The sequence below is a fragment of the Nicotiana tabacum genome, chromosome 10 (assembly GCF_000715075.1).
Source record: "Nicotiana tabacum cultivar K326 chromosome 10, ASM71507v2, whole genome shotgun sequence".
Taxonomy (NCBI): Eukaryota; Viridiplantae; Streptophyta; class Magnoliopsida; order Solanales; family Solanaceae; genus Nicotiana; species Nicotiana tabacum.
The window spans coordinates 25,236,726-25,260,738 of record NC_134089.1 but is presented as its reverse complement, the minus strand read 5'-3'; the positions used below and the strand labels follow the sequence as shown (position 1 = coordinate 25,260,738).

Sequence of the window (24,013 nt, the reverse complement as noted above, 5' to 3'; positions counted from 1 at the left end):
GTGCTTTGCCATAAATATGAGTTATTATTTCACTTTGTGGCTATTTTTAAGTTCCAATGACACACATGAAAATAGTGCAAAAATAAAATTATCACTACGAGAATTGAGAAAATGTTAGTCTTTTTTCATGGAGTGTTTCTTAATTAATATCTGACGATTATCTATAATTATTTAGAAGGTTTAAATGTTAAGGTTATTTACATATACTTCAAATAACTCAGATATTTAACATGGTTAGTGTCAAATATCAAAATGGAGTAAAAAAAAATTCACTAGCTAAAGATTTTTTTTTAAATATTTTTAGATAGCCAACTAAAATGAGTTTTGAATTAAGAATAATATTTTCAATTAAATTATTATAAAAATAATTATTATTGAAAAATAATGTTTTAGAAACTGAAATTTTAAGAAAGAAATATTTTTAAGAGATATCAACACACTAAATAATAGTTCAAGCAGTAGTAAAAGAGTTAAGTCTTATCCAAAGAGTCATTCATTATCTCAACATTTAATTATTTTGCCATAAATATGAGTTATTATTTTGCTTCATGACTATTTTTAGGATCCAATGACACCGGCAAGAATGATATCAAAAAAGAAAAATAGAAGAAATGGTTAATTTTTTTCATGTAGTTAATATATAGTGATTATCTATATTTACGTAGAAAGTATAAATTTTAAGATTATTTACATACAATCCAAATAACTTAAATATTTGATATGATTAGTGTCCGCGCATCCGCGCGGATACTAATAGTAGTGTCTCTTGAAAGCTACATCTAATACTCTAGTTTTACTTTAGAAATGAGTTCCGATTTATCAAATCTTTCGGACTAAATCGTCAGCCACAAACTAATTCCCTTTCATTTTTCTTATTCAGAATTTTAAAAATTCATAAAAATCAAATTAGGAAATCAGATTACATTATTAATTTATACCAAATCAATATGTAAGTAATTTTTATAACATTAGCCATGAGGTCACGTAAACATATTATAACAAATAACTTGTCTTATTTTTAAATATAATTTTATTATAATAATACTTACTCGTAAATATCATTTGGTGATGTAAGAGTGTAAAATATTATTTACCTCAATAAAAGAAGTTGGCAATAGGGACAAAAGAGAGAAATAAAAGAAAAGAAAAAAGAAATTTACAAAGAGTACAAAAGGTGAAGGAGGAGTGTGGGAAACTACAGTTCGTCGGCAAAGAAAGCAAAAACATCTTCGTATGAATCAATCAATCAGTTTTTAATCCTTAGACTTGACTTTATCCTCTCTCCCAATCCACGTTAACTCCCTCCCTCACCCACCCCATCCCCTTAGTTTTCTTCAAAAACTCATCATTCTTGATTTTCCAGCCAGCATTCTTGATTTTCCGGCGAGATGGCCGGAAGTGTACCGGAGATCCAAATCCAGGTCAATTCAAAGAAAGGGGGTAACTCAATACACCCAGTAGAGCCAGCAAGAACATCAGCAGGAGGAGGACCACCTGTTGTCTATAGAGAAATTAAGCATTTCAAGAAATGGTTTCCATGGTTGATACCATCTTTCGTTATAGCCAATGTGGTGACTTTTTTTGTGACCATGTATGTTAATAACTGCCCCCACAACTCTGTTTCTTGTGTTGCTGGATTCTTGGGTAGATTTTCCTTTCAGCCTTTCAGTGAAAATCCTCTTCTTGGGCCTTCTTCTAACACGTATGTATATCCCGTTCTTATCCCTTTTTTTTTATTTAAGTTGATAATCAATGGAGTATTTGTTTATGAAATCTCTCTGTTTTATGGTGTACTCTATGCCCCTGTTTTGAAGAGAGCCTTGGTGTACTGGTAAAGTTGCTGCACCAGAAGGTAAACAACCTTTTGCAGAAATGCAGGCTAACATTGCGTACAATAAATCCTTGTGATCCGGCATTTCTCCGAACCCCGCACATAGCCGGAGCTTAGTGCACTGGGTTGCCCTTTGTTCTATGCTCCTGTCTTTAAGGGATAGGAGAAAAACCTTTAGGTTGCCCCTAGGTTTTTGGTCTTGTGGTAAGAGCACATCTCATGATGTGTCCAGGTTTGGACCGCGCAGATAAAAGCCTGGTGTTTAAGCGGAGATGGGTAAAGGCATGGTTCCAGTATCTACCTATTTTGGAACCTTGTGCCACTGGCCCTTAGGGATTTCTCCGTTGTCAACAACAACAAAAGAAAACCTTTAGATTCCAAGTTTGAGTTGGTGTGCAGGTTTGCCAGCACCTATAGTCGTGAGCTGTAGCAGGTTACCCAGTTAATTAGTGGAGGTACAGCATGACGGCCTAAGGGAGGGATGGGCTGGGAAGCTTGTAAAGGCACGAGCGGAGCTATTTAAAGCCAAGGGGGTTCAATTGAATCATTTTCTTTGGAAAATTATGCTGTGTAAACAGGGAAAAAAAGAACTTTTTGGTTATATGTATATAAACTGTTGAATCCCGTTTGACATAAGAGAAGGTTCTATTGCCGTGACAAAGGGGTTCAAAAATTTCTTTAGGTCATAGGTTCAAATACCATGTGTGACATTATAAAACTTTTTTGAATACACTTGTATAAATTCATGGCTCCACCATGGTTGGAAGGGTCAATTTTATCACAAGTTGAAGTTTTTTGTATTCACTTATAGGTGTGGTCGAGCTTAAGTTGTTTGTGCTTGAATAAGATGAGGCAATACTCAATATGATTATAGGTGTGCCTTTTTTGATCAAGTAGTCAAGAGGGCACTACGGTAGGCTTTATTTAGATGGGTTTATGTAGAGAAGGGGAGAGGGGGCGGGTGGTTATCATCACTCTAACCTGTGAGGTTTGACTACCAAATCTTCTGCTGGGGTACTGGAAGAGGATTTTATTGGTACAGATTGAATTAGGAACACAGGAGGTGTAGAAAGTAAGCTGGATCAAAATAGGGAATCGCACATGCTCTTCAGTGTTGCCGTCAATGCTGTATTGGTATCTCTTTGGCATTCTTTTGTCCCGCTTTTTGCAAGGATCCAGACCAAGCTACGAGGAGCTTGTTTTTTCATAATTGTGCTTTAGTTTACTTAGCTTCATCTTGTACCAAGTGTTTTTCCATAGTTTGCACTTAATTTTGTAGCTTCATATTGTACCAAGAAAGAGCAAAAATTAAAAAGAAAATGCCGACCCAAGCTGGCGCTTCCTCTTTGTTAGACATGCAACATCTTTTGGCAAATTTTTCACCTCATATGGAGGTTTTTTCCTTGTATGAAGATAACCTTATGAGCAGCAGGCCAGGTAAAATGACGACCCCTTTGTGGACTGCATCAAATGAGGAATTCTTAGACCGCAGATGATGAGAGAAAGCTTTGGCTATCCCAATGGGATGATGAGAGAAAAATTATCTTCTTGGACAATATTAAGGGTTCTCCTAAACCGAGATGTTCTTTAAATTTCATACCTATCCCTGCAGTGTCGTGCAATCTCTAACCAAACTAAAAAAAACTCATGTCAAACACCGTAATTATTGTGTGTTAATAGCAATTAAACCTTAACCCAATCTAATCGGTATTGACTATACAGGTTTTTCGCTTCCATTGTGTTTAAAATTGCATGGATTCAAGAGATTGTAGGTCTTTTTGTAAAACTTCCCTTCATGTGATTATAGGTCTAACTTATCCTATTTTATTACATGTAATCATCATCACGCCACCTATGAGCCGGTACGTTTGACTAGTCATACACTTTAATATTTGATGATCAAATTTCTGAAACTTGTTGATCTTTTACCGCATTGAGGTTGATGAATGAGTTTGCGGCATTTTTTTTTGTTGCTTTTCTAGGCTAGTAAATCAATTCTCTGTGCTTAAACGTAAGCTACATTGGAACATATAAATATCAACATCACATGTAAAAAGTTTTTTATCTTTTCCTTTTTGTTTAGACTAGAGAAGATGGGTGCTTTAGACGTGAATAAGGTGGTCCACGGACATGAAGGGTGGCGCCTTATTACTTGCATGTGGTTGCATGGTGGAGTTTTTCATTTACTGGCCAACATGCTGAGTCTGATAGTCATTGGCATTCGGCTGGAGCGAGAGTTTGGATTTGGTAATGTGTTACACTCCTATAAATCTTCAGAGCTCTTACCTGCATTTACATTTCGGTTTTGCTACACATCGCTCCTATCGAAGTCCTTAAAACTTTTATCTTGCTGCAGATTCACAATTGATGTTATGTTGCATCTCTAGAAGTACTAAGATTCCAGAAACTAAGACTTATTTGCTACAACTTTCATTCATTTTTTAGTCACGAGATTTATAAGCTCATGCTTCTCTTAGCTGATATTAAAGTTGGAAAAAGCAGAATCTAAGACCTACGTATCACTGTATCAGTAAAAAAGATTGAAATGTTCACTTGGATTTAGTATGTTGTTGACTTGATAACATTGCATCTCACATTTTTTTGAATAAAGGTTAAAAAGTTTCACTAAAAGAAGGGAAAAAAGAAACCGTATTCAAGAAGTATATCAAAAGATAAAAAACCTTGTAAAATACTAAAATGTATTTTTATGAATGCCACTCAATCTTCTATACATATATGGACCTCGTGGGTGCACAAAAAAGAAATAAGGGATAAGATGCTATTACTCAAGTGTACAAAATCCTTCTCTACTCTATTAAACTCTATTAAAAGATCTCCTATTCTTTCTTTCTCTCCCTCTCTCCGTGTGATCTACATTAGTGCTAGCAATATCCCATGCTCTGCGTCTTCTCTTCCATCTTCTAAGAATCCAGCTAAACATTAACAGTGACGGGCATCATCCACTAAAGTCCAGACCATCTCAGTATTTTCCGCAACAAACAAAGCACCAATTGAAATACGTAATCTTTCAAATAAGATGATTCAAGTCTTCTCTTGAGTTTTTACACATGAAGCACCAATTGAAATAAGTAATCATTCTCTTCCTCAAATTCTCAGCTATCAAAATCATCCCTTGTGCAGCTAGGGAATTAAAAAACACACGTTTCTCCGTACCCTTGAGGTCCATATCGAGAGATGAAGGCAAGTTGAATCCTCCCTACTCAGAAGCTTCTCTTAATAGGACTTAACAGAGAAGACACAATTATTTGCTTTCCCCCCGTCTCCATTCATCATGGGTAACCTGTGAAATACTTTGATTGTGAAGCAATTCAATCAAACTAAGGAATTCTGCAACCTCCTAGTCGTGCAAGGTTTTCCTAAACCTAAAATTGTAATGCACTTCTCCCCCCTGTAGACTCCGTATCTGTTAGACTAATATCTTCTTTTGGCATGAATTTCTATACATGTTTGGAAATGTGGTTCTCAAGGTGCTATTCCTGCACCACGTATGTCCCCAAAAATTTACCTTGCTCCGATCGCTTTCACGCTGAATGATACATTCCCATTTAATTATTCGCACCCATTCTAGATGTTACTCCATACTCCGCACCTATAAGGAGGTGTGATATCTTTACTTCTCCATCCCTCTTTCAAGATCCCCTATTTCTCTGCGATCACCTCCCTCCAAAAGGCATTCGCGTCTATCCTGAATTTACAGTCACTTATCTGATAACACCTTGTTAAAACCCTTAGATCGTTAATCCCAAATCCACCCCAACACTTTCATGTTGTGACCGTCTCCCTATTTACCAAGTGAAATTTCCTGTCCCACTTGAAGCATGCAATAGGAAATCCTTCTGAAGCTTTTTTCATATCTCTTATATTACTGTTATTTTATTATGCATTTTTATGGTACTAATATATCGGCTCCTGTTGCTTTTTTTGAGCCGAGGGTCTCTTGGAAACAGCCTCTCTACCCTTCGGGGTAGGGGTAAGGTCTGCGTACATATTACCCTCCCCAGACCCCACTTGTGGGATTATACTGGGTCGTTATTGTTGTTGTTGTTGTTGAAATTTAGAATAAAAGCATTGCAAAGAGTTGAATTCAATTCCCCTGTTAGAATTCTTTGATTTAACTTGCTAGATAATATAGTAGGCAAAAAAATATTATCTTCTCCTTTAAAAATTTTGGCAGTAAAAGGGTGCTGCTGAACAACTATGGATCCAATTGAGTGGAGAAGCTCTTATCTGAATGTGCTGATATAAAATCGTCAAAACTGTGCTATTTTGTCATTTGCATTACGTACATAACGTTTGATCCCTTGATGTCCATTTATACAAGAGGATTCAGTTCAATTATCACATTTGAGATTTATGGAATTAAGTATTCCCTAAATCAGTAGTCTGGCCTTGTCCTGTTAGATACTCAAGTCTCCGGTAGTTATATCTTGTTCTTTTTTTCCTTTTTGCTTAAAAGATTTATGTGATGGTTTGCATCTTCTTTGCAGTTCTCAATAGAGGTGGATTGCAGTCAATTAAATATATCCATTTTATATTTTTTGCTTATATACATGTTGATATGGTTTGAGCTGAATGCAGTGGCTTATTTTTCTTTATTATGTTCCGTAGTACGCATTGGCCTGCTCTATATCATTGCGGGACTTGGTGGCAGCTTGTTCTCAGCTCTATTTATTAAGTCAAATATATCTGTTGGTGCTTCTGGTGCACTTTTTGGGTTGCTGGGAAGCATGCTTTCTGAGCTGATAATCAATTGGACTATATACGCCAATAAGGTATTTATCGAACAACTCTTATCACAGTTCACACCTGCCATTAATGGTAGGCTTGCTGATCACTTGATTGAGAACCAATCATCTTATAAAGCCGTTTGGCTCCTTGTTTTCCCCTTTTCTGCAGCTCGCAGTTTTAGTGACTCTTGTGGTCATCATTGTTATAAATCTGGCAGTCGGAATTCTCCCGCATGTTGACAACTTCGCTCATATTGGAGGATTTATGTCTGGTTTTCTTCTCGGTTTCGTGTTTCTGATTCGGCCCCAATTTGGTTGGGTGAGTCAGAGATATGCATCCAGTGGATATTCTTCAACATCAGCTAAACCTAAATTCAAGGTGTATCAGATGGTCCTATGGGTTATTTCTCTTGTTCTTCTGATAATCGGGTAAGTTTCTACCTTGTTTTTCCTGTGCTGTCATGTTTTAATTAGGCTGCAGAAGAAGTGCCAAAAATGACCTTTTCTCTTTATGTTTCTTTCTTTGGTGGTGGAGGTGTTAAACTACAGTGAATTTAATAATTTACACATTTTGCATTATTATATCATTTTAACTGTTTATTTCACCAGTCCTTTCTTTTTGGCATTTTGTCATCTCTTTTATTTGGCTTCTACTCCAGTTTGACATACTAAAAGCAAAAAAGAAGAAAATAAGAAGAATCTCAATCCTAGACAAGTTTCTACTGTTGGTGCTGTCATATATGCTATTTGTTATGGTTTAATGGGTGCTTAAGTCGAGTGAGAAAGTAACATGTAGTAGTGATTAGATGAAGCTTATGTTACTAACTCTGCAAGAACCACGATGTGACTTCATAAAGAGTTTTGAGTACCAAAGTCTGGATAGATCGGAGTGCTGATTTGAGTTTATTACTTAGCCCAATAAGCTAGCAGGTTGAGGGATCGCCCACTTAGTTTTGTGATAGCACGGACATAGTGGTTGGTAGGAGGAGCACCCCGTTGCATGTCTCTCTATGTTAATCTTGGGGCATATGCCTTTAAATGTTTATAAAACTAAGCTGTTTTCGTTTTACTAATAATAAAAAAACCTAAGTTTTTTTCATTCCAGGACTTGATTGATACTTCTTGATTACCTTTTGATCGATGGGTCTCGGCTTAGTGAAGCACTTAATTGTTGCCAAGCAACTACAGTCACCATAATGTGCCTAGTTTGAACATCTAAGTGACATGTTATTTGTAGGATGTAGGTCCCACTACTCTGGTCTTCTGTTATCGATCAGTTCATGGTTTCGTCTCCATGATTTTGACAATCATAGCCTTTAAACTATAAATTTAGGATAAAGAAGATTCTGAATTTGATGAACTTAGTTATCTCAGTAGTGGATTCTCCTTGGTGCAGGTTCACTAGTGGCTTGGTCATGCTTCTCCGCGGAGTAGATTTGAACGATCATTGTTCTTGGTGCCATTATATGAGCTGTGTACCCACTTCAAGGTGGAGTTGTAACTCAGAGCCTGTTTCCTGTATGGTAAGTAGCTACTGAATTTCTCATTCCACGAATCTCAATACAGCTCCTTCACTGTCGTGACATGAAACAATTCATTTTCCGATTCCATGGTTACAGAACTTAGGTTAGGGATGTAAATTTGAACTTCATTTTCCGATTCGTTCTTGCAGTCTGAGCAAACAGATAACCAGCTTACATTGACATGCTCCAATAGCAACAAAACAAGATCATATTCTTTGTCGAATCCAAGTACGTCTAAGATCCAGGGGCTGTGCAGTCAGCTCTGTCGTTGATTAGCCATCACTTACAATTCGTTTGTAAATTGATGCCATTTCCATTACGGCCATAGTTATTGCTTCAGCTTATACATTTCTTAGAAACTATACATCACATTTGATCGATTGTTTTTGTATTGGAGAACATTCTTATATATGGTAAATATACACATTTGATATTTGAAAGGTGGCTGAATTTTTCCAAGGCTCATTGAACTTTGAACTCATGTTATACAGTTTATTAAAGGGCAGCCCAGTGCACAAGACATTTCACCTTCAGGGAAGGACCGCATCCCAAGGGATGTGATGTAGACAGCCTTACCCTAATGTATTAGTGGTTGTTTCCGCGACTCGAACATATTACCTATATGTTATTACAGGTTATTGCGATTTAAAATTAAAATGAGCGTTCTCAACTACTGCGATGTCCTGTTAGGAACAATCTATGGTTTGAATTTCGGTAAACAAAATCTTGTATAGCTTGAGAAAAAAAGTCGCTTTTCATTTGTTCTGCGTCTTACAAGCATAAACTTCTATTTCTAACATTGAATTCTCTTTTTGACAATTTATTTAATTCTTTTAATATAACATGTATTTTAAGTTTAACATCGGTTGCTATTAGGGCATCTCCAACTTTTACCCCATTTTTAATCCTCAAAATGAGGATTTTCCCATTTTCGGGACAACTTACTCCAACCATTCCCCCATTTTTCCCCAAACTTTTTTATATTCTTCTCTCTCTTCTATATTATATTATTATCTTTCATTTCAATTTCATTTTTTAATTTCCATTAAACAAATTCCATCTTTTATTTTTATTAATTTGTAATTTCCATAATTAAAACAATTCCATAAAATTTTAAATAATATAATTTGTAAGCAATTATTATAGATTAACTAATAATTCAAATAAAAGTGAAATTATTGTGATACAAGATTAATTAAATACATATTACATAACGATAAAATTCATTCGAAATACTAGATAAATATTCAATTTCAACCTCTAGTATTCTCCCATAAATGATCTACTAATGCATTACGAAATGCAAAATGAGCATCTTTGTCCTTAATTCTTCTATGTTGAAATAAAAATTCTTGAAATCGTTCATTTTCATCTACTGCCATTTCTACATAAAAATAATATGCACGAAAATTTATTTATCAAAATTATACACCAAAGTTAAGATATAATATTAATATTATAAATACATTACATAAACATAATTAAGTATATATAAAGAGATAAATTAAAAGATTAAATAATAAAATAATAATAAAAAAATGATGAATAGTAATGAGGGAGATGAATAGTGTACCCCATATTTGAGGGAACACTATTCATCCCCCATTTTGGGGACAAAAATGGGGGAGGGTTGGAACTAAATTCCCTCGAATATTTCCCCCATTATGGGGGATGAGGCAAGGTTGGAGATGACCTTGCAAGAAGAAGCATATATTTATCACGGGATTTTATTTTTTCCAAAAAAAAGAATAGCAAAATTGAGTAACATAATTACAGATTTGACCATAGATTAAGGTTGTTACAAAACGAACAGAATGGATTTGCTAAGGAACCATAGAACTTCAAGCTTTTCTTTTTTGGAGAAACGATACTACGTTTTAATCTCACCTTATTAGAAAATTAATATGAGTGATAGTTGTCTTCTAGTCAAATTATTATGGGTGTAAATACCATAGAAGAAATCTGATAAGGTCATTTTCTTCTATTCAAATTGTAAGTGACTCATTTCCTCTAATAAAAAACGAATATATATATGATTGATTCTAGTAAAACCTACATGCTGCATATTGTTACGAAGTACTCACAACATACGTAATTTTAATAGTAGTTAAAAATTAAAGTAAGGATATGTACCATAGCTATTAACTGAGAAATTTGTGTATAAAAAATATTTGTCTTGTATTCATTTGTTCAGTATAAACATTAATGCTAGTAAGCTTTTACAATCACTTAATAATTAACAATACGTGAACTATGAAATTTTTTACTCATATCCACTGTTTATACCAAAACTAACAATTGCCTGACATATATATTTTAAATAGACCTTATAGTTTTATCAATTAACTATAGTTGATTAATGTGCTTTACTTTAATATATCACATAAACATAGTTGATATAATCAAGCCCCCACACCATGCAAAGTAAAGCCTGGTATTTAAGTGGAGAAGGGTAGATGGGCGGACCCATTATCCACCTAGTTTCGAAGACTGCGGTTGGTCCAAAGGATTGGCTCCAGACGGATTTCTCGGGTAAAAATAGCACGGTATAGCCAGTTTTAGGACTGATCATTCAAAAATAGCCAGCGTTTACGAAGTCAATGAAAAATAGCCACTATTTTGCTGCAACAGAGACCGGTCCAGCATAATATACTGGAGTTCGGTGCACCTGTGTATGAACTCCAGCATATTATGCTGGACCGGTATACTTTGCTGACTCCAGTATAATATACTGGAGACTGGAGCACCGGTGTTCCGAACTCCAGTATAATATACTGGCATATTTTTCGGGTTTTGAACAGCGTTTTCGCTCAGGTTTATCTTTACATGAAAAGTGACTAAATTTCGATTACTTTTGAAATTGAGCTATTTTTGAACGACCAGTCGTAAATCTAGCTATTTTTGAATTTCTCCTGTCATTAGGGAATGTGACTAAAGTATTTTTGGATACTAACAAAATTTCCATAATAACAGGGGCATTCTAGTAAAACCAAAAATCCGATAACTCTTACAACAAGTAACGGGAACTGGCCAAAAGCCTCTTCTAAAACCAAAACAAAAGAAATCCCCAATTGCTACATGACATCTCCAACTATCACAACCACCAATTTCTAGCTTTCAACCAAACCCCAATGGCGCTTCGCGCCATGAACAGCTGCGTAATTTTCCGTTCCGCCGCAACGCCACCGCTCGCCGCCTCACGCAGATGCTGTGTCCGTCAATTCACCACCTCCCGAAGTAGAAAGCATTTGAATTTACATTCATTTCTCCGTTGTACGCCTTATCCTCTTAGCCACGTCACTGTTCGGAGCTATTCAGTTCACAACCTCGTCGAAATGGTCATGGAAGAGCTCGCATCCATTCGCAAACGTGGCAGAGTTCGTGCTACTAGCAAGTACCTTCTGCTCATTTTGTAGTACTATTGTTATTTCTACTTTAATTTTCTCATTGGTTTTTCTTTTTATAATATACTAGTCTCTATTTACGTGCACTGCACATCTCATGATAATTAGCGCAAAATTTGTATCCAAAGCAATAATATTTAGAAGTTTAGGTTATATACACCGATACAAGGAATGTTTTACACTATCAAATCACTCAAAGAATATCTACGTATAAGTCTCCTTAAAATGTGAGATTTGTAATCCTGAAAATAAGATAAGTTACCTGCTTCAACAAGTAAAAGTGACTTGATGGTGTGAAAATTCCTTACACTGATAGTGCATATAACTTAAACTCTTTAATTGAATGTTCATATTATATAAGAATTAATTTAAGACTTAGAGAAACAAGAAAGTGTGTATTTTGGAAGGGTTTTCATTTCTAATGCAAACTTGGGAGAACCGTACAGGGAAGCAATGAGGTTCTTTGAATTAATTAAAAATATAAAGGCCAAACAATTAAAACAGGAAATATGAAGTTTTTAATATTAGTTATAATTACAATTTTGTCCAACGAAAAATGCACTTACGAAGGATAAGAAAGTCAATCAACATCTCTTGTTGGAGTTTCATGTTTTTATAATAGTATAGAAGATAGATAGAGTTGTTGCTTTCAGGTGTAAAATGATTAATGCAGAATCTTTTATAGGCTGGAATTAGCAAGCACAGGAGAACTTCTTGAGGACAAGTTGAAAAAAGGAACACTACAGAAAGGACTACTGCTGGAGTTCAAGAAGGATTCTGAAAGGGTGTTGCTAGCAGTTGCTCTTAAACCTGATGGCAAAAAGAATTGGATGGTCTCTGATCAGGTGAATTTAATACACCATCAATGTAGTTTAGCCTATTATAATATGTTACCTATCATTTATTCTAGGTTATCAATCAATGTTTGCAATAAGCCCGCTTTCACAAATTCCCATCTTTCTCGATCGAAAGCTTTTTCTTAAAAGACTTTCTGCGACCGGTGAGAAAGCGGACGACTTTAGGGCTTAAAGGAACACCTTTCTGCTTCATATTGAGTTATATTGGATTACTTACAATTATCTTTTAAGTGACCTGATGTAAATATTGTTTTATACTGTCAATACATAGACCTTAAACTCAAAAACAAATTAATGAGTTCGTTTACTAGTTTATTAGGCTTATTTTCCGCTTAGGCACTGATGCACATTATTTGGTTTTTGATGATGCAGAATGGGATTACGACCTCCATTAAGCCACAGCAAGTAACTTTTATTGTTCCTGGTGCTGAAAACTTTGAGCCCACAGAAATATCAGATTTTGTTCAGAAAGCTCAGGATAACTTGGTTGGTTCTTCTTGCTGTTTTTAAAGGAAATTTGCAGTTGCTAATCGATAAAGAGACAAAATATAGAATTTTCTACCCTTTTTAGGATAAGTATTGACTTTTTGAGTGCCACTGATAGGACACAGCACTACTTGAATTTGCATGGAATGAGCTTGTGGAGAAAAATAAATCCGTAACAGTTCAGGAACTGGCTGAGGTAATCCATCTGGAACTTATGACGTCGACATTCATTGTTCTTTTAATGACCTTTGCTCATTCAACCAGATGATTTTTGGTAGTGCGGAGCCTCTTGAAAGCTATTGTGCACACCTACTGTTATCGAGAGATGAGGTGTATTTCACAGTTCTGGAGTCAAAAGGTCTTTCTCCTGTATATGGACCTCGGACTGCTACCCAGGTATAATATAGTCCTCCATCAGTTATTTTTGTTTACTAAGAATGCATCATATGTTTTCATTTGGTCTTTGAAACCTGATAAAATCCATTCAGCCAATCTGCCGACATGTTAGTTGACTGTTGACACAGGAATGAGGATAAAATGGCATTTTCATCTACATCTGTTAGATCTGTGCAGTTGTTCTATTTACTCTGAAATGAGGTTCCCAGTTTGAAATTTTAAGAGCGTGTGACTAATCTTAATTTTTTTTATATAAGGTAATAGTTAATACTAATCTTACACTTTACCTTATCAAAAGAAAAAAAGGTTAAGACTAATCTTAATCTAAAAGAAAGGAAAAGAAGATGTCTAATTTATTATTATTAATGAATATAAGAATTATCTTCTCATCTGTTTTAACTATACTAGTTATTTTAGCCCGTGCAAAGCCCGGGCCCAATCCCAAAAAATTAAAGCTTGCAAGAGATTCTAAAAGCTGAAGAATAATTAATTTCTTGCTTTTGATTTTTATTTATTTTTATTGAGATGAATAATTTTTTTTAGATAGATTTTTTTAGAATATACTTATATGCCAATAAGTTTTCAATCCGACTGAGCCTTAGCATATTAATCTTGTTTGATCTTTCAATTTTTTTTAGTTTTAAATTTTTATTTGAGAGAATATAGTAAACAAAATGTTAAAAGTTAACTTTTAATTTGGTAACTGATTCTACCAATGAAATATATTTCATGCACACCATAAAATGATATAAATTTTTTATATAATGAGATGATACATGTACAAACAAAAAAGTAAATATATAAAATTTTGTCTGAATAATTTTATTAGGTAAATGGTATTGGATAAATCTTTGCACATTGCAAGAATGTATTCATTTCATAAATAAACTTTATTGTAATGTATTTAAAAATGTGGCTTTTATGCTCTTTTTGTCGAACATTTACGGCTAAATAATGTTATCTTCTAAAACCCTTTAAATAAATTTTCAAACATATAAACGCAATATACACGATTATAAGTAAATAAATTAGTTAGAAGTACAACAACTACAACAACAACTACCCAGTATAATCCCATCAAGTGGGGTCTGGGGAGGGTAGGATGTATGCATCCTTACAACGTAGGGAGACTATTTCCGAATGACCCTCGGCTTAAGGGGAAGCCCTGATAGCAAGACAAATAGTTATAAAACTAAATCGGAGATAACAACAAAGAATATGGAAGGAGTACCTATAACAACTGATAGCAAGATAGTATATTTAGACAAATAAGTCCAAGGCAGCACACGAGAATATGACGAAGTCCTGCTAGCAAACTACGGAATTATTGAAGGTAAGTAGTAACAGAACAAGACACGCGACTGTAGCAAACTAAGGAAAAAAGGGTACCATACTAACACTAATACTATCGAACTAGGGAAGACAAAGGGAAACACACGACTACCTACTAACCTTCCACCTTAATCTTTCCACCTCTACACCCTTCTATCTAGGGTCATGTCTTTGGTCAGCTCAAGCTGCAGCAGCTCCCGCCTGATCACTTCACCCCAAGACTTCTTAGGTCTACCTCTACCCCTCCTCTTACCTCCCAAGGCCAACCTCTCACATCTCCTGACTGGGCATCTGCGCTTTTCCTCTTAACATACCCAAACCATCTCAACCTTGCCTCACACATCTTTGCCTCCACAGGGGCCACTCCCACCTTGTCCCGAATAACATCATTCCTAATTCTATCCAATCTAGTATGCCCACACATCCATCTCAACATCCTCATTTCCGCTAATGATGGACATGTGAAAATTAGTTAGAAGTACAAAAATAAATTTACTTTGTACCAAACAAAATGATATTTTTCTATAGAAGAAAATTAATTTTAAACTTCTCAATTTGGTCTTAATATGGTTATTTATAGCCACACAAATATATATATACTCCTAAAATATTTTTTGGAGACAAATTTCTTTACTTACATATTTAGTTTCATATGTATATTTTAGTAAGATATTAAATTTATATATTTGATAAAAATACAAGACAACATTGAAGTACTCCCTCCGTCTTATAAATTTCCATGGTAATTTTGTTGAATTAAACCTTAATCCAAATTAACCATAGATTCATAAGTATATGTAGCTTTTGAAAAATTTGCTTTCAAGACCATTCAATTTCATTTTCTTAATTGAACCAAATATAATGATTTACTGTCTAGGGAATCCCACGTTTTGTAAAGTTAGAAAGAGAATAGGCAGATGACAAAGTAATGTGGACAGTAACCAAGAGTGGGTCCCAAACGAATATTTTGGATATTTTTGAATGTAATGACATAAATTAAAGGGTAAAATCGTCCATTAGGATACAAGCCTTCAAGGTAGCTACAAAAACCGTCTTCGTCAGCCAATGAAATTATTTAATATTGATGTATTACAAAATTACCCTTCTGACCCGATTTATTACTGGATGCGACTCTTTTTTGTAACCGGATGCTGCTCAATCTCTCGCTTATTAATTGTAGAATGCAAAAGCAAGAAAGTATCTTTATATTTGAAAAAATATCATTTGCTCAGATAAAGGTCATAATTCAATTGGTCAGAGATGATGAAATTTTCAAGTTAATTTTGTAAGTGAACATATAAAGCCCTATATCCTTTTAGAAACTAGATTAGCATGATCGTCTATCAAATTATTTCAATGAGGTAAACACTCTAATGATTCTTTGGAATATGAAGTTCAATAGTAGAGTTGTAAGGAGGTATGCTTACACATGAACTGCCACCCTTGTACAAACTCTTTTGACAGGAGGCATAGTCCAACCTGATATTAGGTAAGAAACTAATAAAATCACAAAAATTTACATTTAGAAATTTGCTCTCTTTTATAAATTTGCTCTCTTTTATAGTCTTATTTATATCTATTTTAATTTTTTTCTGGACATATCTATTTTAATTTAGTACTATATGTTTTACATAAATTTTAAATTATTATCGTATAAAAGGAACATATTGTGGATATTAGTGTTTAAATCAAGAGAGCTTAAATAATTGTAACACTTTTTCGATATCACCCAGACCCCACCTATGGGATTACACTAGGTTTCTTTGTTGTTGTATCTTTTCAATATCAGTATTATAGCGTAGTATCAATAAAAAATAAAGAATGCAACCTCTATGGTAGTAAGTTCATCAAGTATTTTCCTTTTCCTCTGATGTTTCAACATTAATGTCTTTGATATAATTTATGTGTGTGTATTAAATGTTTGGGTAAGATCAATGAAGTATTTTTGTGTTCCGTCTTGCTACTACCATGTGCAACACACATGCATTGACTTGCATGTTTACTTGTTCCATTAGTTCTCATAATCTTGTAGAGAGTTACATGAAGACTTGCCTTCAAAACTTCCCATCTTTCATGGTTGCTTCGTGGCCTTTTTGCTCCTTATTTTCTCTCACTTTGTTATATAAATGCCTCATTTTGCTTAAGTAACTGCTTGGCCTAAAAAAATTAGGTGGGCGAACTTTTGCGAAGGAAGCTTGCTAAAGAGACTGCAGAGAAGGAGTTTGAGGAACTTATACAGTTACTGCGATCTGCTAAAAAAATGCCTCCTCAGGATAAACCGCCAAGATCTTCCTGGAAGACTGAAGAGAAAATCTGGCACAAAATTGAGTCTCTTGAAGCTTTTGCCATTGATGCTTGCAAAAACGATGATCAAAAGAGAACAGCTGGGATGGTAATCAATCTTAACCTTTGGTTATTGGATGAAAAGTCTCTGGAGTTTACTTGAGTAACATTTGTTATCTTGGTTACATAAGACACCTCTTTACTGCTATCTGAAGGTCTTTCCTGTTAAGTTGCTAGGTTATGCACATTTTTTCTTTATCCAAAAGGATGGAAAACTAAAAGAGAAAACTGTATCATGCTGTTTGTCTTGCACTCTTTTAGATTTTGAAGGCCATGGGATTGGCGAAGACCTCATCTGCAGCAGTGAATCTCCTCATAGATATAGGGTATTTTCCTGTACATGTAAATCTTGATTTGTTAAAGTTAAACATCCCTACTGATCATCGAGAAGAGATTCTGTCGGTCGCAGATAGTATTTTGTCTTCATCACCAGACCTTGATGAGGTAATGTTGCCTTTAAGCTTTCTGCTTATAACATCAACATATGCATCTATATTTCTACCTGTCTGGCTATACTCTTTTGTTCATGGACTTGGGTATTACAGTTACTTGAGCCGAGGGTCTACCGGAAACAGCCTCTATACCTTCTCAAGGTAAGGGTAAGGCTGCATATACACTACCCTCCCCATACCCCATTTGTGGTATTACACTGGGTTTGTTTCTGACTTGGGTATTACAGATTGGCTCAGAGACATTTTAAATCTTGGGTATTTTCAAATCATTGTTTGATCTGAAATTCTTATTAAGTACGTATATGGAGATACAGGGAGTTAAAGGGAAGGAATCACTTTTTAATGCGCAGTTTTCGGGATTGAAGTTCTAGTTGGAACTCAACTTTTGACTTCATTGACTTAAGAAGACAAAAATACTACTCCTTCTTGACTTCAATGACATCAAACAAATAGATGGAGTTATGACACTCTGCCAACTTTCCTTTTATGTTCCTTAGAAGTCTTCTATCAGGTTTCCCTAGAAGTGGTTTGTAAAATATCTAATGCCTGAGCAGCAAATAACTAGACACTACCTCTTTCTACCATGAATTTGGGGAAAGAGTCAGCCTTGTGTGATCCTCTAAGGACTGCCATTTGTCTTTATGAATGACTTGTAAACATGTCCTGATCTGAACCACCAAAGGACGGGGAGGGGAAGCTGCTGCTGCTGGGATAGGTAGATATGTCAATAAGTTTAGTTATGCGTACTGACTTGCTGTTATAAACATGCAGTATTGAGTGCAGATTCCTCTGAATCTAGCTTTCTCTGCCCTTCCTTCCCAAAAGCATCTTGTATTTTCCAAATTCTTCTTATTTCATATTCTTTTTGTTGGAAGAGAAAATTCCTGTTTCTATAGATGATTGTGACAAATATGTTAAGTAAGGTAGTTGAGCCACTGAACACTGCTATTTTCCCAGCACCTTCTTGGTGTGCAATCAATGACATCATTTTGGTTTATATAACATCCAAATTTTTCTAACAAACTTATCAAAGCTCTTGATGAGTTTGAAGACTACCCTTCAAAGGAGCAGTTGTACGTGATTCAGATGATGTTTATTTTGTTAGAAAGCAATTCTTTTTTACATTTGTCTCTACGTGTATCTGTCAAGAGCCCAATTGTACATACTTATCAAAAAGTTTGCGTGCGCACACACACACACACATAGGGAGGGAGGGAGAGTGAGTTGCGACCATTAGCTTTATTAATGCGTCTGAGAAACTGCTCTAGCAGCTGTAGAGGAGGAATTGGTGGCATGAGCTACATATTCTGGCTTTCATGCCAGATAAGCCATGGTGAGCTCACAATTGCACAAGTTCTATATTAGGATTGAGGGAGTAGTAGTTTAAGTGAAACTCAATGTCTTTGTCCCTCTTTTTTTTAACATCTCTATTTTTGCAATTTTTTTTGGATTCGGTGAGAACCTTTTGGTTTGTCTAGGACCATAATGGAGACGTTAATTGTCTAAATAATTTGAAGCATTTATTATTTCTAAACTCCATTCGTGTCTATTTCTTATTTATCTTATCAGATCATTGATTTACTGTTGTTTTGGTGTTTAGGCTGATAGAGTAGACCTGACTCACCTGAAGGTTTACGCGATTGATGTTGATGAGGCTGATGAGGTGTGGTATACATTGTGGTTTCATGGGAGAATTATGTCCTTTGTGCTTTGACTGTGTGTTGGAGTTCTAAGATGCAATTTTCTAAAATATAATTCTCAAAGTTCCTAAAGCACGAGCCATTGCAGCTTGATGATGCATTGAGTGCAACAAGGCTGCAGGATGGCCGGATTAAAGTTTGGATACATGTTGCAGATCCAACTAGTTTACTTCAGCCAGGAAGTATAATAGACAAGTACATAATCATATACCTAAAATGTTGGTTTTGGTGGTAACTTTCTGAGGTGTTATTTTAATACGGTGCTTTCTTTGCAGAGATGCCAGAAGAAGAGGAACTTCTATATTCTTGCCTACTGCAACATATTCGATGTTTCCTGAAAGGTTGGCCATGGAAGGCATGAGTCTGAAACAAGGAAAGCTGTGTAATGCTGTCACTGTGTCTGTTGTGCTGCGTTCTGATGGCAGGTTAGCTATCAATGACAATTGTACCAAGAATTGTGTTGTCTGATATCCCATCAATCCTGGAGCCTAGGAATTTGCTGCTTTTAATATTGGTTCCTGATTACTGTATATCTATTGGTTGTATTAGTGAGAAGTTTCTTAAATATTCATTTTGGGGTTGCTGCTCGGTTTAATCTTCTGTAAAAAAATGAATTTGTCATGAATTCTCAATTGTTTGTCTCATTTTCTGGATCTTGAAGATTGTTATGATATGAGGAACTTATTGTTTCGAAGAAGACTTGTTTCTAAATGAGGTCATGCTGTGGATTTAAAAAAGATTAAGAGATGAACATTTTGGAGAAAATCATTAACCTAATGGATTTGGCAGCATTGCAGAATATTCGGTGGAAAACTCAATCATCAAGCCAACATATATGTTAACCTATGAGAGTGCAACAGAGCTCCTTCATTTGAATCTGGAAGAAGAGATTGAACTAAAAATTCTTTCTGAAGCAGCTGCACTCCGGTTAAGATGGCGTCGAGAACAGGTAGTTGCATCGTAATTTTCCAGACTTCAAATCTTCTTTCCTATGGGTAGCTATCTGGCCATTGATGGAAATTAAGAGCAAGTTTCACCTTTCTCCACCGAACTCTGGCTGAGAGGAGCTACTCTCACAAAGCTACATGCACAAGTGCTTGTATATTATCTGAGCATGTTTGATTTTGCATTTGCTGCAGTCAGATGCTTGCGCATTACTTCAATAAATCATGAGTTATATCTGGCCTATGATTGTATTTAAAATTTTGCAATATTGATGTTGTTTGAATTTTTTGACTTCTTTGTTTGCACCTATCAGGCATGCTTCTTTTGTTTGAAGCTGCTCTTCTGGAGCTTCAAATGAAAAATGTTGTATGAGGTATTGTCGTAAGTTTAAAAGCTTTATAACCAGCATTCTTGTAGAGTTGTAGTACAATTTACTACTACTGCATGATACTATCCATGTTGGCTCTAGTGTTTTAAGAAGATTGTCTACTATCATGCTGCAGCGCATTCTGATTTTCAAGATCCAAAGATTGACAAAGAATGTTTCTGCAGGGTGCTATAGACACAGGCACCTTAGAAACACGAATTAAGGTGACCAATCCAGATCATCCAGAGCCATCAATCAAGTTGTATGTTGAAAACCAGGCTGATGCAGCTATGAGGCTTGTTTCTGAGATGATGATACTCTGTGGGGAAGTTATAGCCACTTATGGTTCTCATAACAACATTCCTTTACCATACAGAGGACAGCCTCAATCTAATATCGACACATCTGCATTTGAACACCTTCCTGAGGGACCTGTCAGGAGTTCTGCTATTGTTCGAATTATGCGTGCAGCTGAAATGGATTTCAGGAATCCTGTACGCCATGGCGTGTTGGGACTTCCAGGCTATGTTCAGTTTACCTCCCCTATCCGAAGATATATGGATCTCGCAGCCCATTACCAGGCAAGCGCTTCAAACCTCAAACTACTATTGCTGCTAATATTTCTGCAGTTTATATAAATGAAATTGTCTGCAGTATCTATTAGGCATAGGGCATTCTTGAATTTGCAACTTGGCATTGCCTATGGGATATACTTTGTCTTTTACACTTAATCAAACCTGGATAGAAATCCTATGTAGAGTTTTTTTGTGTTCATGCTAGTGTAGAAGTACTTGCTCTCTCAATGATTGATGCTTTTGGTTTCAGTATCAAGTAAAATATTATGCATGCAGTTGTTTTCTCCTTGGTCTACCACGTTAATGAAATGATTTTGCATCATGCAGAGCCTAAGCAATGTATGCATGACTAAAATGGCAACAAAATTTTATGAGGTTCTGATACTCATTTTGTTGTGTATATAGGTAAAAGCCTTTCTTAGAGGTGATTCTCTTCCCTTCTCAGCTGGGGAGCTGGAAGGCATTGCGTCTACAGTAAACATGACAACCAGAGTTGTAAGGAGGCTCTCCAGCAGCAGTCTTCGTTATTGGATACTGGAGTACTTGAGAAGGCAACCGAAAGGGAAACGGTTTCGCGCCCTGGTCCTTAGATTCATCAAAGATCGAATAGCCGCAATACTGTTGACGGAGGTAAGAGATAATAATTGCTTCAAACTATGCTGAATAACAACACTGAAATTATTGGTGTGTCATTCCTTCAGCATGTGCCAAGTGTTTGATATATGGCCTATAATTGTTTGCTAGAGGACCCATGTTTAACACGAATCGCTGTTGGCCCTTTCTTGCTTTTTATCGCTGTTTCTACATTGCTACTGGGGCGTCCCATTTCTTTCTCAGAGTCAACTCTCTTTTAAGTCAATCTTTGAGGTCCCTATTATATCTGGATTTATGAGATATTGAAAGAAGCTCAGATTTGGACCCCTATAGAAAATGAAGTGGGACCAAGGATCTTCCTCGCATCCCTATATGAGGAATTGGGGCATGATAGTGTCTTCCATTCTGTATGCATTTGAATTTGATGAATTTACTGATAAGCCTCTCAAAGAATCATATTATGTCGTTTAGGATTTGTATGAGATTACCCCAGCTTGAGATTTTTTCAAAGGATTGCAACAGATATGTTATGAGAGGCAATATATGAGTCAAAAGTGTGTTGTATTTTGTAGCCGCAGGGCTTTCGTCTAGTGGTAAGAACACAAAGGGTGATGTGTGGGTTAGGCGCACGTCACTGGCTCAAATCCTCTGGAGACAAGCCTGGTATTTAAGTGGAGAAGGGTAGAGGGGCGGACCCATTATCTGCCATGTTTCGGCCCGTGCACCGCTGGTACTCGGGGCTTTCTTGGTTATTAAGAAATTGTCTTGTATTGTATTGGATCATTAAGCCACAGATTTAAGTAACGCTAGTGCTTCTTTATGAATGCAAATCAACAGAGGGGTTATGATTAACTGCTGCTTATTTTCACCAAGTCATGTTTTTTTTTAATCTCTATTGATCTTTTTTTGACTTAATATGTGCCAGATTTGGTGCTTGAAAATGTACGACACCTAGAAACTTTTAGCGCAAGTTTTACAACTTCCCCCCTGGACATGAACAGGGAATATCAATTTGTCCCCTCCCTTTCTCTCAGACACAACAAGCATAGATAACAGTATATTAGGAGCAAAAGATATTCCCATGGTTTTCCTCGGGTTTAATCGTCTCTGTTGGTTTCTCTATTGCACTCTTGCTGGTTTTTACTGTAATCTAATGCAAACCTTTTGCAGATTGGAGTTCAAGCGTCTTCTTGGGTGTCTCTTGGTGTACAAATTGGTGATGAAGTAGATGTTCAAGTTGAAGAAGCTCATCCGCGTGATGACGTTCTCTCTCTTAAGGAGGTTGAGGCGGTATAGGATTTTCTTGCGCAGACCAGAGAGCTTATGACGGAGACGAGCATTCCTATCATTTAGTTGCAACAGTTAATGGAATAGTTCCTTGTGTATATGCTTAGATGACTTCTCTCTAATCTGGACTTTCAAAGAGTTCATACCTTGGGATTGATATATCAGTATAACCAGAATCGATTGAGGGACTCAGGAAGCTCTTATAATGATGCTCACGTCAATGACAAGTTACAGTTTATATACACGGTGGAGATGCAACCACACAAGGCCAATGACGTTTCTCACTGTTTTTATTTGAGCTTTGAAGTTCTGATCATATATGGACAGCGGAATTTGAGTATCCGCCATCTATGTTATTGAGGTTTGACTGAGCTGTACAGATTTTGGTCAATATGTACAAGTTTTCAGTCAGTCTTTTCTTCACACATCATCAGGAAGTTCAATGATGGTCGGATTTTCATAGAGGATAGGTTTCAGTTTAGTTTGGTCTCTGCCTACAAGCAATGTGGAGATAGATTGGATTCAATGTATCAGTTGTTACTTTGTTATATGAATATAAGCAAAGTGATTCCAGAAGGAAGAGAGGGAAAGGATACAACTTATAGGTATGTAAATTGTAAATGCATAAAGGTTCAATTTTCTCCTACATATGATACCCATTATGTCTTCATTGCACTATTCTTTGATTGTTGTGAACCTCATTGTGCTCATGGAGCTAGAGAATGGAAGGCGTATTTTCTCATTGTTTGCATCACTCTCCAATTCAAGTAAAGAATGCATGGAATTTATAAGGACAATCTACGTGGTCTACCTATTAAAAACACCCGGTAACTCCATATACTTTTAAAATATTTATTTTACATTCTATATCTGTCACACCTCCTTTTTGCGCGCCCCGCCCCGAAGGGTAAGAATGCGCGAGGGGAGTTTTTCCAATTTAAGTGACAATATTCGAAATGAGATTATTTATTTTTATTCAGAGTCGCCACTTGGGAAAGGTTTGGCTTTTGGTGTCCCAAGTCACCGGTTTATCTTGAATCCCGAATCGAGGAAATTTTCGACTTTTCCAAATGAAGTCTGCGAACCAGAAATTCTAAGTAAGGAATTCTGTTGACCCGAGGGAAGGTGTTAGGCACCCTTGAATCCCGTGGTTCTAGCACGGTCGCTTAAATT

General features: G+C 36.0%; 2 protein-coding genes across 6 annotated transcripts; both read left to right on the top strand.

Annotated features, from left to right (window-relative positions):
• Window positions 1-1,202: 1,202 nt before the first annotated feature.
• On the top strand, window positions 1,203-8,567 carry LOC107794134 (RHOMBOID-like protein 1). The gene is made up of 6 exons (XM_016616598.2): window positions 1,203-1,702; window positions 3,915-4,078; window positions 6,461-6,624; window positions 6,749-7,008; window positions 7,976-8,102; window positions 8,252-8,567. The coding sequence occupies exons 1-6, from the start codon at window positions 1,389-1,391 to the stop codon at window positions 8,372-8,374; spliced, it is 1,152 nt and encodes a 383-aa protein (XP_016472084.1). The 5' UTR covers window positions 1,203-1,388; the 3' UTR covers window positions 8,375-8,567.
• Window positions 8,568-11,136: 2,569 nt separating this feature from the next.
• On the top strand, window positions 11,137-23,486 carry LOC107794135 (ribonuclease II, chloroplastic/mitochondrial). 5 transcript variants are annotated; one of them, XM_075222732.1, is made up of 15 exons: window positions 11,137-11,496; window positions 12,192-12,351; window positions 12,736-12,849; window positions 12,968-13,045; window positions 13,114-13,245; window positions 16,748-16,969; window positions 17,182-17,364; window positions 17,466-17,513; window positions 18,973-19,035; window positions 19,161-19,267; window positions 19,348-19,497; window positions 19,862-20,021; window positions 20,570-20,965; window positions 21,365-21,589; window positions 22,724-23,486. In XM_075222732.1, exons 1-15 carry the CDS (start codon window positions 11,234-11,236, stop codon window positions 22,847-22,849), a joined length of 2,427 nt encoding a protein of 808 aa, XP_075078833.1. In that variant the 5' UTR covers window positions 11,137-11,233; the 3' UTR covers window positions 22,850-23,486. The 5 variants fall into 5 exon arrangements, with proteins under 5 accessions (XP_075078833.1, XP_075078834.1, XP_075078835.1 ...); XM_075222735.1 differs by having other exon boundaries at window positions 11,176-11,492; XM_075222733.1 differs by lacking the exon at window positions 17,466-17,513 and having other exon boundaries at window positions 11,138-11,496.
• The last annotated feature ends 527 nt before the right edge of the window (window positions 23,487-24,013 follow it).